Source organism: Globicephala melas, chromosome 5 (genome assembly GCF_963455315.2).
Source record: "Globicephala melas chromosome 5, mGloMel1.2, whole genome shotgun sequence".
In the NCBI taxonomy this organism is placed as follows: Eukaryota; Metazoa; Chordata; class Mammalia; order Artiodactyla; family Delphinidae; genus Globicephala; species Globicephala melas.
Window position 1 is genome coordinate 74,618,905 of NC_083318.1, and position 16,290 is coordinate 74,635,194.

The window sequence follows — 16,290 nt, forward strand, 5'->3', positions numbered from 1 at the left end:
GGGGTTGGTTATGGGAAGACCAAGGGGAAGAGCATTCTAACAAATGAAACCAAGAGCACTGGTGGCTAACTCCTTAATCTAAGGGGCAACAGTAAATAGTTGCAAGTGATATGAGCTTTTACATGAACTCACTATTCACTTCTTTAACCACATCTTTCTGTGGCCTATAAAGTGCCTACGAGCCCCACAACTGAGACCATCTACAAATCTCGTATCATAGAGGTTCATGAGTAGACTTTTGGGGTTCCATGTATACAATGAAATTTATAAAAAACTCTGTATGTAAACGTACATTATTGAGAAGAGAGTCCATAACTTTCACGATATTCAGAGAGATAATGAACTCATATTAAAAACCACTGCTTTATGTCTGAACACCCAGATGTTGTCCCTACAGGTCATACTGTCTAGAATAGGAAGTGACCATCATTCAGAAGCATAATGCCAAAATCATATTTAATCTTTAGGAGTAGTGAAGAAACATCCTTTCTGAGGAAAAGACTACACATAGATTTCACCTGAAACTACGGCACAGCCCACATCCATGGCAGTGGCAGGCAGGCCTCCCTGAGGAAACTCCTTGCCCCTTAAGTCTTAAGCTCTGATAGAGTACATACCTTCACTATTTACCTCACAGAAAAGGGAGGAAAGCTGTCCCTAGATGTCAAAGTCACTTCTGTGCACAACTCTAGCTACAAAACTCTTAAAGAATCCCCTATGGAAGAATCACACATTACACTATAATAAAAGCACAGGAACTATAGGAACTTTAGTGTCAGACCAATACAGGTCATAACTCCACCTTATTACTTACTATGTGACTTTAAACAAGTTATTTAACCTCTCTGGCCTATAGACTCCTCATCTGTAAATTCTCATGGAATTATTGTGAAGTTAAATGAAGTAAGACATAAAAAGTGCTCTGTACATTAGCTGTCAAAGAGCAGGTATTTTTTAAAAACTGGTACTGTATTTCATCAAATTTAAGACACCACTGACTATAAGACTTACTATTTTATGTGCCACTACGAAAGAAAACAATGCCACCAATTAAACTATGATAAGCCAATTGTAAGATGAATCCCAATGTCAGACATGTTAAAATGTAAAAAAATAAAGTCTTTAAATCAAAGAAACAAGGAGGCCCATCCTTTTCCCAATAGTAATATTTAAAGATTATAATTTCAACTAATGAAATCCTAATTAGAGTCAACTCTCATGAGTCACAAATGCTAAGGTGCTTAAAGGGCTGAAGTTAGAACCAACAGATAAGGAGACAGATGATCCCACAAAGCGCCAAGCAAACATCTGCAATTGTCATAATTTATTTCAGAGCAGTTCTGACCAGATCGCTCAGAATTACAGTTCAAGATCCATTCAGAACACAAGCCACATGCTGTTGACTTTGGCTCTAGATAATATACCTTACTTACTATTACATGAAATTTGCTCGGTACAGAAGGTAAATGGAACAGTAATTATGGTTAAGCATAATACTCCTTTTATCAGTTTGATATAGACCATTACTCTAACAGTGAATTTTTTAAATAGCTTTATATAATTCAAAATAAACAAGTCTCTAAAAACATACCTGTCAACAAGTGAGCTCATTTTACTACAGCTTACGGTAAACAACATAACATATTACGTTTTCGTCTTGTAGTAGACATTTGTACTTCTCCTTGGGTGGAAAGAAAAATAAATGGTCATTAGTTTTCTAAAAAACTTATGTCTACAAACACAGTAATTTGGGAAATACTATGTTTTCATAGAGACTTCAAAATGTTTTTGTTTCTACTGAAGGCTATAACATTATTTTCAAGCAAATATACTTAGCTGAGGCACATTTGAGGCTTTTTTTCCTTTTAAAAAAAGGACTACAGGGGAACAAAAATTGAAGACCATAATTCATTTTCTTTCTATAACAAAATAGTGGAAATTAAAAAGCCACTCTTAATATTCAGTATATATATTAGACTACGTAGGCTACATATGTAAGCCTATGTAAGTAGGTTATAATAACACCAGCTAATGGGCAATAAACATTTGTTGAAAGCCTACTTTCTGTTAAACAGTATAGTTAGCTTTGGAAATAGAAGGATGAGAGACACCATCACTATAGGCAAAAATCTGCAATTAAAGAGGGAGATAGATAACTAAATAATTATAATAAAAGGGATGATGAAGGTATATTGGTGGGGGGGGGGCAGTCAGAGGAAATATTCTTGATGACAGTGAGTTTGTTAGGCAGTCTAGATTCTTGTTACTGAAAATGTGCTCCAGAGACCATCATCTGAGAGCTTGTTAAAATACAGAATCTTGATCCCAACTCTAGTCCCACTGAAGCAAAATCTACATTTTAACAAGGTCTTCATGTGATTTGTATGACCATTTAAGTTTGAGAAATAACAGACTAAAGGACAGGAAGAGGTAATAGCTGAAGGGATTCTAAGCCAAAAGAAAAGTGATTTGCAAAGGCACAGGCATTTATGAGAGAGCGTCATATTTGAGAGAGTTTTCTCTTTAGAGAAAAATGTAGGCATATTACAACTGAAAGTTTTAATTACTAGAGCATAAAGTGAGAGACAACAGGAGTGGTAAAGGGGTGAAGGCAAGTCAAGCAGAGAAGAGCCTTATTATGAAGTTTCATACTCACACTGAAGGGATTAAAATTTACTGCTTTAAAACTCAGTCATAAGCCTAAAATTTATCTCTCTATATTCTATACAGTTTTGCTAAAGTATAAAGCAGGTTTTACCCATATAAGATACTTACATCTGATAGTCATGAGTTAAATATTGAATAACCACCTTAACTCTAATAAATATCCTAACAGTTTTGAGGCACAAGAATTATTTTTTAATTAAAGTTTAGAAAATAGTGTAAATTATTGTGTAACTCTAACTAAATGAGAGAATATTAAAGGACATGAGACTCTATAATACTCTATCATTGTTTTTAAATGTACATTCATGAAAGGAAGAGAGAATAACTCTGGATAAATGATGCTGGGTTGCCCATGTGGTTATGGCTGCAGAAGCAGAACTGTGAAGGGCTGAGAGTTCTTAAAAGATAATGAGTGGGGCTTCCCTGGTGGCGCAGTGGTTGAGAGTCCGCCTGCCGATGCAGGGGACACGGGTTCGTGCCCCGGTCCGGGAAGATCCCACATGCTGCGGAGTGGCTGGGCCCGTGAGCCATGGCCGCTGAGCCTGCGCGTCCGGAGCCTGTGCTCCGCAACGGGAGAGGCCACAACAGTGAGAGGCCCGCGTACCGCAAAAAAAAAAAAAAAAAGATAATGAGTGAGGGGAGTCAGGAAAAATAAAAAGAACTAACTCCAGGATAAAATAGTGATTTTAAGTGTCTGGGTCAACATCAGCAGATGGAACAGAAAATTATAGAATTTTAGAGTTAGAAGAGACTTTAAAGATCACCTAAGTACAGCCCTCTGGTCTAACAGACATACTTAGTTAGCATCATGGTAATAACAGAGGTTGGTTCTATCACTAGAACAGAAAGAACAGTGCAAAGGTAACACAGCCAATTTGAGTGGATTAAAAAAAGAACAGTTTCAGTTTAAAGTTAAAAGACCAGATCTGAGCCTTATATGGCAGCAAGTATATGCTTGTTTAATTATCAGAAGGTAGAAATAGGGCAAACTAGAGGGAAAAAAGGACCCCAAGAATAAGAACTTATACTATACAGGAGAGGCCATGCTGACTATAAGCGAAGTGAATCCAAAACGCTTTAGAAGATAGACTGATGCTTTATTAAGCTACTTTACTATTGTTGGTTAACAATATTTTTCCAAACACTATCTGTTGCCCAGCTAACTGAACAACATAAAACTACATCTCTGATAGTTCAGTCCAAGATCTTTCCTCTACTTTTCCAGCCAACTGATAGGCATGCTATATTTAAGGGAAAGATAAAGGAAGAAGTGAAATAGGCCCAATTAAGTACTCTAAAGCAACTGTTAGGAGATTCCTCTTGACTTCTTTACATGGTGTTGAATTAACTTTAACAAGACAAAGTGGTAATCTGGGAGCAGCCAAAGGTCTTGTGTGGGGTCTATCCTAGGACTCACACTTTCAGCACAAAAAAGACTAGGCAGAGTCACACTTGCTCATGGCATGGATTCTAAGGAGTCATTTTTAGAAGGCATGCGATGTCCCTACTCACAGCAAGGAGATGGTCTAATACAGATTAAATATTATTAAAAGTCATTTTTCTTAAATATTGATATTAATAGACCACTATGGTATGAAATAATCTGTCTTTAAAAGGATCAGTTACAAATTAAATGATAAAGGATCAAGTTACTGCTAGGAATCAAATGCTCCTTTACTTAAGCAACTTGAGCTCAAAGTCATTCAATGATATGAATTCCCAGCTGAGTAAGCACCACATTACTATTTTATCACAGTGGAGGGCAGGATGGCATTTTTTTTTTATAAACATCATTTTAAAAACAAGTTTTAAAACATTTATCACATGCGCAGGTATTAACTAACAAACCTTCTAAGCAATTCAAACTTTGCAAAATATGGAAGCAGGTATGTTTTAAATGCAGCATGCAACATTACACATAATTAACAGAAAATCTCAGTGCTTGGCACTCCATCTTTGGAAAAGAACTCTTACATACAATATAACACATTCTGCATTAAAAATAAATTATGCAGTATCAGTATCTTGTCCTCTGAGTCCCACCTGCTGTCACTTCTCAAAGCTTTCCATTTCTACATCACTAATTTCTCCCTCTATAACTGGAATATTCTGATCAACATCTTAGTATTTTACCTTAAAAAACAAACAAAACAGACAAAAACTTCCTCGACCCAGCAACCCCCTTCAGGAATGGCCCTCCTTTTCTGCTCCCTTTCACAGAAAAACCACTTGTCAGAGTTGTGTACAGTTGGTGTTTCAACATCTTTAATTCATTCCGCGCTCTCATTTTAAAACTTAAGTGTTTATTTTCACAAATGTATACTTGTTCAGAGTTTAAAGTATCCAGTTTTACAAGACTTTTTAAAAAATCAGAAGTCTTCTGATCCGCATTTCCTACTTTCAACCACTTTCATCTCTTTAACTGTTTCCCTTGGTAGTTAACTCCCTATCTCTAATAACTTTTACTTTATTACTTCTTGATTCTATTTTAGGTAGGATGCCTATACACTCCCAATTTATTTGAGCTGTCCCCAATGTAATTATTAAAAGTGCTTGCTTTTGCTCTCTAAAGTGTCTTTTTTTTTAAGCCATCATCTACCGAATTCCACTATAAAAAATAATAATCTGGCTTTGACTCCCCCATCCTTACCTCATATACACGCACGCTTGCCCAAATTTCCAATACCGTGATTTTGGCTAGGTGGTTATATCCAGAGTTAACATTATTATGACTCTGTAAATACAATTCACAGTTAAGCCATATGGTATACTACAATTTGTTTTTTGGAATAGTTCCCTAGAGTTAATCATTGTTTTGTTTTGTTATTTACCTGGTTTTCTGAATACTTATCTACAATTCAGCCCTAAACTCTTGTCTAAATCTACTCTTAATATCTTCAAATACATTACAGATTCTACCAATTTAATCTTTTGCAGCTATTTCTCCTGGCACCTTCTGACCTACTCCTACTGGGAATGGATAACTATAATTGGTGACCAGCTGTAATCTTGGGATCACTCTTCACTATCATCTTGGTGATTTCCTGGGTCTCTACGTAAGTTGCATTCCCTGTTTCTTCCTACGGCTTCATTTTTTTTAGTTTACTTCTTTATTTTTGTTGAGTACCTCCTACATTAACTGCCCAAGAAAGGAAACATGGCAGATAAATTTTTTTGAGACATCACAAATCTAAAACTAACATTGGTCTATCCTTAATTAACAGTCTAGCTAGATTCTGAATACTGAGTTGGAAATCATTTTTCCCTCAGAATTATGAAGGAAAATCATTTTTCCCTTCTATCTTCAGTGGAGACGCCCTTCTCCACTGTCTTCTAGTTTCCAGTGTGGATCAAGAAGTCCAAAGCCGGGCTTCCCTGGTGGCGCAGTGGTTGAGAGTCCACCTGCCAATGCGGGGGACACGGGTTCGTGCCCCGGTCCGGGAGGATCCCACATGCTGCGGAGTGGCTGGGCCCGTGAGCCATGGCCGCTGAGCCTGTGCGTCCGGAGCCTGTGCTCCGCAACGGGAGAGGCTGCAATAGTGAGAGGCCCGCGTACCACAAAAAAAAAAAAAAAAGAAGAAGAAGAAAGAAGTCCAAAGCCATTCTGATTACTGATCCCTTATATGTGACCTATTATTTTTCTTATTCTGGAAGCTCTTCCTTTATCTCTCTTTTAAATATAGCATGTCTATCAACTGGCTGGAAAAGTAGAGAAAAGATCTTGGACTAAACTATCAGAGATGTAGTTTTATGTTTAACAAAATTTAACAGGTATATGCCCTATTTTGGACTAATTTTCATATCTGCATTGGTCACTCTATGGGCTCTTTCGACCTGTAAATGTGTGTCCTCTAATTTCTGGAGAGTTTTGCTGAATCATTCACTATTCTTTATTTCTCCCCTCTAGTCCCTCTATTCTCTTTCTAGAGCTCCTATTTTTTTTAACATTGGAGATCCTGGACAGTTTCCCCAATTTTCTTATCTTTTCTCTCCCATTTTCTCTTTGCTTTACTTTCAACATCAGTATCATTTTTTAGCCGTTCCATTGAGTTTTCCATTTCTTATTTCATTTCTTATTTTTTTCTCTCTCATGTTCATGGATTTAGCATCTCTTCTTATTTCTCAAACTACTAAATGACAGTTTTGTGTTTCTTTCCATTTTTACCTGCCTGTCTGGTCTCCATTTCCCCTAACTTGGTATTTTCTATTTTGGTTTGGTCTTTGACTCTCACAAAAGAGGCTTTCCTAAAATGTCCAGTGATCTTTGGCTACAGCTCATATTTAAGGATGGGATCTGTGAACTTTATTTTAAGGATATCAGGTTGGGACATTTCACTGAGGAAATTCTTTTTTTTTTTTTTCTTATAAATTTATTTATTTGTTTTTGGCTGTGTTGAGTCTTCGTTGCTGTGCGCGGGTTTTCTCTAGTTGCGGTAAGCGGGGGCTACTCTTCGTTGCAGTGTGGCTTCTCTTGTTGTGGAGCACGGGCTCTAGGCGCACAGGCTTCAGTAGTTGTGGCTCTCGGGGTCTAGATCGCAGGCTCAGTAGTTGTGGCACACGGGCTTAGCTGCTCCGCGGCATGTGGGATCTTCCCGGAGCAGGGCTCGAACCCGTGTCCCCTGCCTTGGCAGGAGGATTCTTAACCACTGTGCCACCGGGGAAGTCCTCATTGAGGAAATTCTTAATGTCAGTATCTTCAAATCTTTTCTCTTAGGTTGGTTGTAATTCCCATTTTCCTGGGCAAGTGTCATTTCAAAGTACATTCCAAGATACAACCCTTTCATTACCTTTTGTATTTTGGGGATCTTTTGAACTGATTCTTCAGAAAACTGTAAGTTCAATGTATTCTTCTGTATGGCTGACCATCAGTCTCAGAATTCTGTTTAAACCAGAAAAAAATGTGTTAGATTTACTCAACTTATATGGACATTTATCATGAAGAAGGTTTCAAAATAATTTTGAAACATAACAAAATTTATAACTTTGTCACAAAAATATATTGGGTTTGCCAAAATGTTTGTTTGGGTTTTCCTGTAATATCTTATGGAAAAACCCAAATGAACTTTTTGGCCAAACTAATATATAACAAATGCTAAACTCTATAAATTGTCTCTAAAAGAAAATAACTTAAAAATAAAAAAACTACAACAATTACTTTTAATTCTACTATAGAAGTTAAAAGACAAAAGTATAAAAATAAGTATAGCTATGAAAATATGTTAATGAATACACACATATGTGTTAATGAATACTCATATATAATGAATATAAAAAGATGCAATTTGTGACGGAGATAAAGTGTGGTGGGGGAGAGAAGTAAAAGAGTAGAGTTTTTGAAGTTAAATTGTTATCAGCTTAAAATAGATGTTAAATCTATAAGATGTTTTATGTAGACCCATGGTAAGCACAAAGAAAACATCTATACAGGATACACAAAAGGAAATGAGAAAAGAATCAAAGCATGTCACTAAAAGAAAACAATGAAACACAAGGAAGACAAGACAGGAAAAAAGTGACAAAAAGCTACAAGACAGACAAAAACAATGAACAAAATAACAATAAGTCCTTCCCCGTCAGTAATTACTTTAAATGCAAATGAATTAAAGTTGCCAGTCAAAAGACAAAGTAGGTAAACGGATAAAAAAACAAGATCCAACTACATGCTATCTACAAAACTCACTTTAGATTTAAGGACACACAGAGACTAAAAGACTGGAAAAAGATATTCCATGCAAATGGTAACCAAGAAAGCACAAATGGCCATACTTACATCAGACAAAATAGACTTTAAGTAAAAAACTGTCACAAGAGACAAAAAGAACATTATACAATAAAACGGTCAAATTTATCAGGAAGATATAACAATTATAGATATATATACACCCAACATCAAAGCACCCAAATATTTGTAGCAAAGATTGACAGAACTGAACTGAGGAACAGACAACAACACAGTAATAGTAGGAAATTTCAATACCCCAGTTTCAATAATGGACAGAACCCTAGACAGAGAAGGTCAATAAGAAAATGGATGGCTTGAACAACACTAAAGACCAATGGACTTAACAGAACATTCCACCCAACAGGAGCAGAATACACATTTTCCTTAAATGCACAGGGGACATTCACCAGGATGGATCACATCAGGGAGCAAAACAAGTCTTAACAAATTTAAGAAGATTGAAATGCTTTATCAAATATCTTTTCTGACCACAATGGAATAAAACTAGAAATCAGTAGTATAAGGTAAACTGGAAAATTCAAAACATGTAGAAACTAAACACATTCTTGAACAATCAATGGGTCAAAGAAGAAATCAAAATGGAAATTAGAAAATATTTTGAGACAAAAGCACAAAACATCAAAACTTATGGGATGCAGCAAAAGCATCATTAAGAGGGAAGTTTAGAGTGGTAAATACTACATTAGAAAAGAAGAAAGATGTCAAATATAAAGAACCTAACTTTATACCTCAAGGAACCAGAAAAAGCCCAAAGTTAGCAGAAGGAAGGAAATAATAAAGATTAAAGCAGAAACAAAATAGAGCATAAATAAAACAACAGAAAAAAAGTGTTTTTAGCAAAGAACAACAAAAAGAGGAAACATTACAACTGATACCAAGTAATACAAAGGATCATAATAAACTATCATGAACAATTAAATGCCAATAAACTGGATAATCTAGAGGAAACAGATAAATTCCTAGAAATATAGAACCTATCGAGACTGAATCATGAAGAAATAGAAAATCTTAGCATACCTATAACTAATAAGAAAATTGAATCAGTAATCAAAAACCTCCCAACAAAGAAAAGCCAGGACCAAACATTCACTGAAGAATTATACCAAACATGTAAAGAAGAATTAATTAGCACCAATCTTGCTCAAACCCCTCCCAAAAATTGAAGGGAAAGGAACACCTCCAAGCTTATTTTATGAAGCCAACATTACCTTGACACCAAAGCCAGACAGACTCCACAAGGAAAAACTACAATATCCCTGATAAATATATATGCAAAAATTCTCAACAAAATATTAACAAACCAAATTTAATAGCATATTAAAAGGATCATACACCATGACCAAGTAGGATTTATCCTTGGGCTACAAGGACGGTTCTACCTACAAAAATCAGTTAATGTGACACACCACATTAAGGAACAAAGTATTAAAATCACACGATCGTATCAATTAATGCAGAAAAAGCATCTGACATAATTCAATACCTTTTCATGGTAAAAACACTAAATAAACAAGAGATAGATAGCAACTTTCTCAAGATAATAAAAGCCATATATGAAAAGCTCCACAGCTAACATCATGCTCAACAGTGAAAAATTGAAAGCTTTTCCTCTAAGATTAGAGGAACAAGGCAGGGATGGCCACTCTTGCTACTTGTATTCAACACAGTACTATCTAGAACAATTAAGCAAGAAGTGAAAGAAATCAAAATTGGAAAGTTTGAAGTAAAATTATCTCTCTTCGCAGATGACATGATCTTATATGTAGAAAGCCCTAAAGAGTCTAGCAAAAAAAAACTGTTAGAGCTAATCAACATCAAATAGCAGGACACAGGGGGCTTCCCTGGTGGCGCAGTGGTTGAGAGTCCGCCTGCCGATGCAGGGGACACGGGTTCGTGCCCCGGTCTGGGAAGATCCCACATGCCGTGGAGCGGCTGGGCCCGTGAGCCATGGCCGCTGAGCCTGCGCGTCCAGAGCCTGTGCTCCGCAACGGGAGAGGCCACAACAGTGAGAGGCCCGCGTACCGCAAAAAAAAAAAAAAAAAAAAAATAGCAGGACACAAAATAAATATACGAAAATCAGTTGCATTTCTGTATACACTAACAACAAACAATCTGAAAAGGAAATTAAGAAAACAATGTCATCTATAAGAGCATCAAAAGGATAAAACACTCAGGAATAAATTTAATCAAAAAGTAAAATTTCTGGTGTGGAAAGAACTTCAGGAACTTGTCAGTTTCGGATAGAAATGTTTTCACTAACAAGGAAAATCAGGAATTGCTGTATTCTTACTATTTCTCATTGTAGAACTGAGATATCACTATAACATTCTCATTCTTAACATTCTTCTAAATCATGAGCTCCTTCGAAGCAGGAGTGAAGCTTCACTTATTTATCTATTATTAGGACCTGTCAGAATATTTGACAAATACTAAAAACTCAATAATCATTGTGAATAACTGAATTAACCAAGACCAACCCAACCTTGCCACACCAAAGTTAATGCAAAACTTTACCCTCATACTTTGTTTGACCCATCCAATGTCCATTCTAGAATTTTTTTAAAACACCAAGAATCTGCTGTATATATAATATGACAGCAAGGAGTGATATTTTTGATAGCAAAAAAAAAGAGGGGGTATTTTTGAGTATAAAAAAGGGATTTTTTTTGATGGCAACAAGAAAAAAATCCCTGGAGATTACGGACTCAAATAAAAGTAAGAGGTCTGAGTCAAAAACACCGGAGCAATAGAACTTAATTCCTAAAATGTGCATGAAGCAAAATTCAGAAGCATATCCTACTGCCCTACTTGGTTTTAAGTACTTTGGGATCGAGTTACTCGTCAGAATTAAAGCACCTAACAAATCCAGCATGCTGGAGGAGGAAGTATAGAAGTTAAGACCATGAGTTTACAGCCAGAAAAGCATGGATGAAAATCTTTGGACAATTTACTTAGTTATCCTAAGCCTCAGATTTCTTACCTAAGGCAACTGTTGTGAAGACTAAAGGATAATAATATATAGGGACACCAATTATTAACCAAATAAACACAAATGGAAACTCCCCCTTTAAAGCCAAAATAAAAGGCTTAAATATTTGCAGCACTTCAAAAGGTTAACATTTTTACCATATAAGGGTCTCTAAAAGTTATCTGAAAAAAGGTTAAAACCCAGCTAAAAACAAACAAACAAACAACAAAGAGTATAACTAAACGAGAAGCCACGAAGAAAACAAATGGCTAATAAATGTAAAAATTATTCCTGGCTAGAAATCAAAGAAACTTAAGTAAAAACATATTATAGTTAAATATTAGTGATTCCTTCATATATTTATCATTCAGCAAATATTTACTGAGTACCAATACAAGTAAGTGTCCGATACGACGCCGACTGTAGTTTGGAAACGGTGAAATAGACACAGCCACTACATTTGAGGCACTTCCCAGAGAACCCACAAAGTGCTCTCTGAACACACTGGGAGTGACAAAGAAGTTAAAGAAGCCTCCTGGAGAACTGATACGTAAGCTGAGATCTCAAGAATAAAATAACAGTTCACCAGGCAAAGAGATAGAGAAATTTGATCTATGCCAAAAGAACAGTATATGCAAAGGTCTGGAGACATGAGAAGGAACTGTGATTTTAGAATACTACAAGTAGTTTCGTATGATTAGGGCAAAAACCTAAGGACAGGGGGTAACAGAGGTTGTTGTAAGAGATGATAATGGTGAGGTGAGCAGATCGTGAAAGGTCACATGAAGGTAACTCCCAACACCTCCGCCCCCTCAACAAAGACATTGAAAGGTTTTAAGCAGGAAAGTGACATTAATAGACATTTGTTCTTTTGAACCATCATACTGGCTACAACACAGAGAATGGAATGGAAGTAGGCTCGACTAGAATTAGAGAGACTAGTAGAAGCAGAGCACTATAATAGTTCAGGTAAAATAATACAGAAGCAGAAATTATAAAAAGAAATATAGGAATTTTAATAGATCCTGAGATGACTAGACAGAATCTGGTGACTGATTAACAGAAGCTGGGGGCAGGAAGCAGTCAAGAGTATCACTCAAATTTTGGCTTGGACACATCTGTGGGTTGACAGGTAACACAGGAGGAGTAAGTTGGAGGGTAGTGTGAGGGAAAGATGTTGAAAGCAGTGGCTAACATTTATTGAACATTTACTACGTATTGGGCATTCTTTAAAGTCTTCTCTCATTTAAGACTCAACAATCATATGAGGTAGGCTCTATTATTATCTCCATTTTACAGATGAGGAAACTGAAACACAAAGAGAACAGGTAAGCTGGCCAAGATCAGCAGTAAAGCTAAGATAGGAACCCTGACAGTTTAGCCTGAGCTATGCTCTTAATCACTATGTAACAAATACCTCACAAACACTTTTAATGATGGATTCAGTTTCAGACATGTTATGTTTAAGATATCTATGGGACATACAAGAGGAAAAATGTCCAGCAGGCAGTTGGAAATGTGGGTTTGGCATTCAGGAAAGAACTGGGTAAAGATGTAAAGTGGGAGCCATCGACGTAAATAGGTAAATTAAAGATAATGATTAGATGGGCTTCTCTAGGAAAAACATATAAAATTAGGGAAAAAATGGCTAAGACTGAAACCTGATGAAAAATTAATATTTTACAGACAGGCAGAAGAGTAGCTAGTAAAATGGGGAGGCGGCAGAGCAACAATGTAAAGAAATGGCTCTAGAAACATTTCCTGGGTGTGAATTATGGATCAGCCCCTTTATTAGCTGTGAGTCTGAGACTAGTCACTAAATCTCTGTGCATCAGTTTTTTCATTTCTAAAATGGAGATAATAGTAGTACCTACCACATACAGTTCTTTTGAGGATTAACTATGTTACACGTTTGGACAGTATATAGAAAACAGCAAATGCTCAATAAATTTTAAGTATGATTAGTGTTAATAATAGTATCAACTAGATGGAAAAGGACCAAAGATATAGAAGAAAGCCAGGAAGGATTATTTGTCAGTAAAATTAAAGGAAAAGAGTGCTTTAAGAAGTTGACAATGCCAACATTGCACTGTGGAGAAGAAAGTGACTCTAAAGTGTCTATTACATTTAATAACAGTTTGATAAGTTTGGTGATGGAGATATGAAATAGACACTGAACAATGCTTTAAGAGAGTAAATTAGGACTCCCTTTCTTAAAAAAAGTTTGATGAGAAGTGTCAATAATTCAAGCACTTACGTCCTTTGACCTAGTAATTTCATTTTGAAAAAAAAGGAAATAATCAGAGATGTAACCAAAGTTTTATATTCATTGCACTATTATTTAAAATAGGAAAGCTTGGAAGATTTAAACATCCAACAGCAGTTAACAGTGGCATTAAAATGTATCAAACATAAATCCAAATATGTTTAAGTACCAACTGTTGTTATTCCTGAGTAATTTGCTTATGGATTTTTTCCATTTTTAGTTTTTCTTTAGCACTTTCTAAAATTTTTCCAAGAACATGTATTATTTTATAATCAGAAAAACTTAACTTCTGCCTTTTGAATGTTTTCTTTTAATTGTCCAATACTAGAGTCCTGGCTACCATAAGAACATAAGATACATGTTATCCATTCCAGAGAACAAAACATGAGTAACAAAGTAACACATTACTATTAAAAAACATGAGTAACAGAGACTATTTTCCTATGCACTGTTCATGTAACTTAAAGAAAAAAACTTTAAATTTCATCTAATTATTGATAATTTTTAAATTATTCATTAAAAAGGTTTAACTCAAAGAACCTGGGCTTAAAAAATGGAAACCACAATAAACCCTTTTCTAACCTAATAACCTATTGACCCACTGACCTACTTTGGAATTTAGGTTAGTTCAATCTGATATCACAGATCTTTCTGGGACGGATGGATCTATTAACATTAATTAAAAGTAGTGCTGAAATTTAATTGACTGGCATAATACAAAACCCAACAATCCTTAACTATATTTATCACCATTTATGAAAAATTCTAACTTGCTTCTGCAGATTACTGTTTGTATTATAGCTAAAAAGGTAAGTATTTCTAAGAGAACAATTTTAACTTGTAAAAAAAGACTGAAATACTTCTAAAATTAATTATTTAATGTATGAGTAAAGATGAAATGTAACAGTTCTCAATTTATTCAATACTGAATGGGAACATTAGTCCACCTCTATATAAAATATTAGCAAGATGAAAAACATTCTTGACTCTACAGCAGTTTCTAAGACCAACTTAAATTTAAAATTGACAGTAAGAACAAGAAACACACCTCACACCAAAGTCTCATGAACCAGACCTCTTAGAACCAAAGAAGATGCTTGCTCAATACAAACATCAAATGCTACCAAAATTCTAGACTGTCAGATGTCTAGACGTGAGGTATTTTTGAAGCCTCATTAAGTAAACAAAAACTGAAAAATTAATACAGCTCTCTTAGTGGCACACAAGACTACTGCAATTATTCAAATTCAAATAATGTCTGAGCTCCCTCTTCATGTGATGGACTGATCTGGTCCACAGAATACATGAGCACCTTAACCCTTTTTTGAGATGAGACTGAGGCCTGAGACTGTCCCCAGCCTCAAATGAGCCCCATAAAAGATCTAAAGCTGCAGGAAGAGCCCAAGCTTGAGTCTCAATGTGAACTACACACTGAACCATGTACTGTAACCCTGAACCTATACCACCCTGCACCAGGCCTCACACTAGTATCCACAGGAAGACGGGACCCTGTGGTAGGCAGAATAAAGGCCCCACTAAATGGGCCACGCCCTAATCCCTGAAACCTGTGAATATGTTTCAAAAAAGGACTATGCAGGTGCGATCAAGGTTAAAGATTTTGAGATGAGTAGTTTATGCTCGATTATCTGGGTGGTCCAATGAAATCACATGAGTCTTTAAAAGCAGAAGACCTTTCCTGGCTGTGGTCAGAGAGCTGTGAGACAGAAAAGTCAGAAGGATGCAGTGTTGCTGGTTTTGATGGTGAAAGAAGAGCCACAAGCCAAGGAATAGGGGCAGCTTCTAGAAGCTTGAAAACACAAGGAAACATTCTCCTCTGAAGCTTCCAGAAAGGAATGCAGCCCTACTGACGCCTTGCTTTTAGCCCAATGAGACCCTTGTGGAACTTCTAAGCTGCAGAAGAGTAAGATAATAAATTTGTACTGTTTTAAGCCATTAAGTTTGTGGTAGTTTCTAAGTTTCTTGTTCTATGACAACAGAAATTTAATACAGGTCTAAAATCTCTGGCTGCTCTTGATAAATCTGCCTTTCCCAAACCCTCTCTCCCTCCATATTTACAATAATCTACCTAGGAAACCACCAGGACTAATCCTGTTATGCCCTACTTTCCTTTTATTTCAGTCACCAAGAGAGGTCCAAGACTCTCAGGTCACCCCCCATCACCTAGACTCTTGTCCCTATATACTCTGTATATCCCCACATTGACCCCTTTCCCCTTTCTTTCCCAATTTCCAAAATCCTTTCATTGTGTCCTCTGGAACTCACAGTATACCATTAGCAAAATATCCTACTTCCTCAATATTGCTGTTGTACACTCGCTTCACGTTTCCTGCACCAACAGATCTCTTGCTCTCCTCCAGGAGTTCTGCTCTATCTCCAGGCCTTTCAAGTGATAGCTGTTCTTCTCTCCCATGTCTCATATGTCAAGGCCCTGGTGTGAGGGCCTCATTGTCATTTCTGAATTATTCTTTCTCTCCCTCCCTAAATCCCCCAGCTTTGAATCTCATGCCCCCAGACTATATCAGTTATTTCCATTTGCTTGTTGTAAGCATTCATAACTCCCCAGAATAAGCCCTCTTTCTCTGAGGGCTGTCTCTCTCCAATACCTCTTTTGTAGTTGTTTTTGAT

General features: G+C 36.3%; 1 protein-coding gene across 19 annotated transcripts in view; it reads right to left on the bottom strand.

Annotated features, from left to right (window-relative positions):
- CLOCK (clock circadian regulator) overlaps positions 1-16,290 on the bottom strand; it is a 140,265-nt gene that overhangs the window by 66,574 nt on the left and 57,401 nt on the right. For 13 of the 19 annotated variants that reach the window (XM_060299371.1, XM_060299369.1, XM_060299364.1 and 10 more), the window contains 2 exons: positions 7,455-7,546; positions 1,592-1,681 (listed from right to left, as the gene is read on the bottom strand). In XM_060299371.1, coding sequence (XP_060155354.1) covers positions 1,592-1,638 — 47 coding nt within the window. In that variant the 5' untranslated portion in view covers positions 1,639-1,681; positions 7,455-7,546. Of the gene's footprint in view, positions 1-1,591; positions 1,682-5,317; positions 5,402-7,454; positions 7,547-8,437; positions 8,454-16,290 lie in introns of those variants that run through there. The other 6 variants (XM_060299375.1, XM_060299372.1, XM_060299374.1 and 3 more) reach the window with 3 other exon arrangements.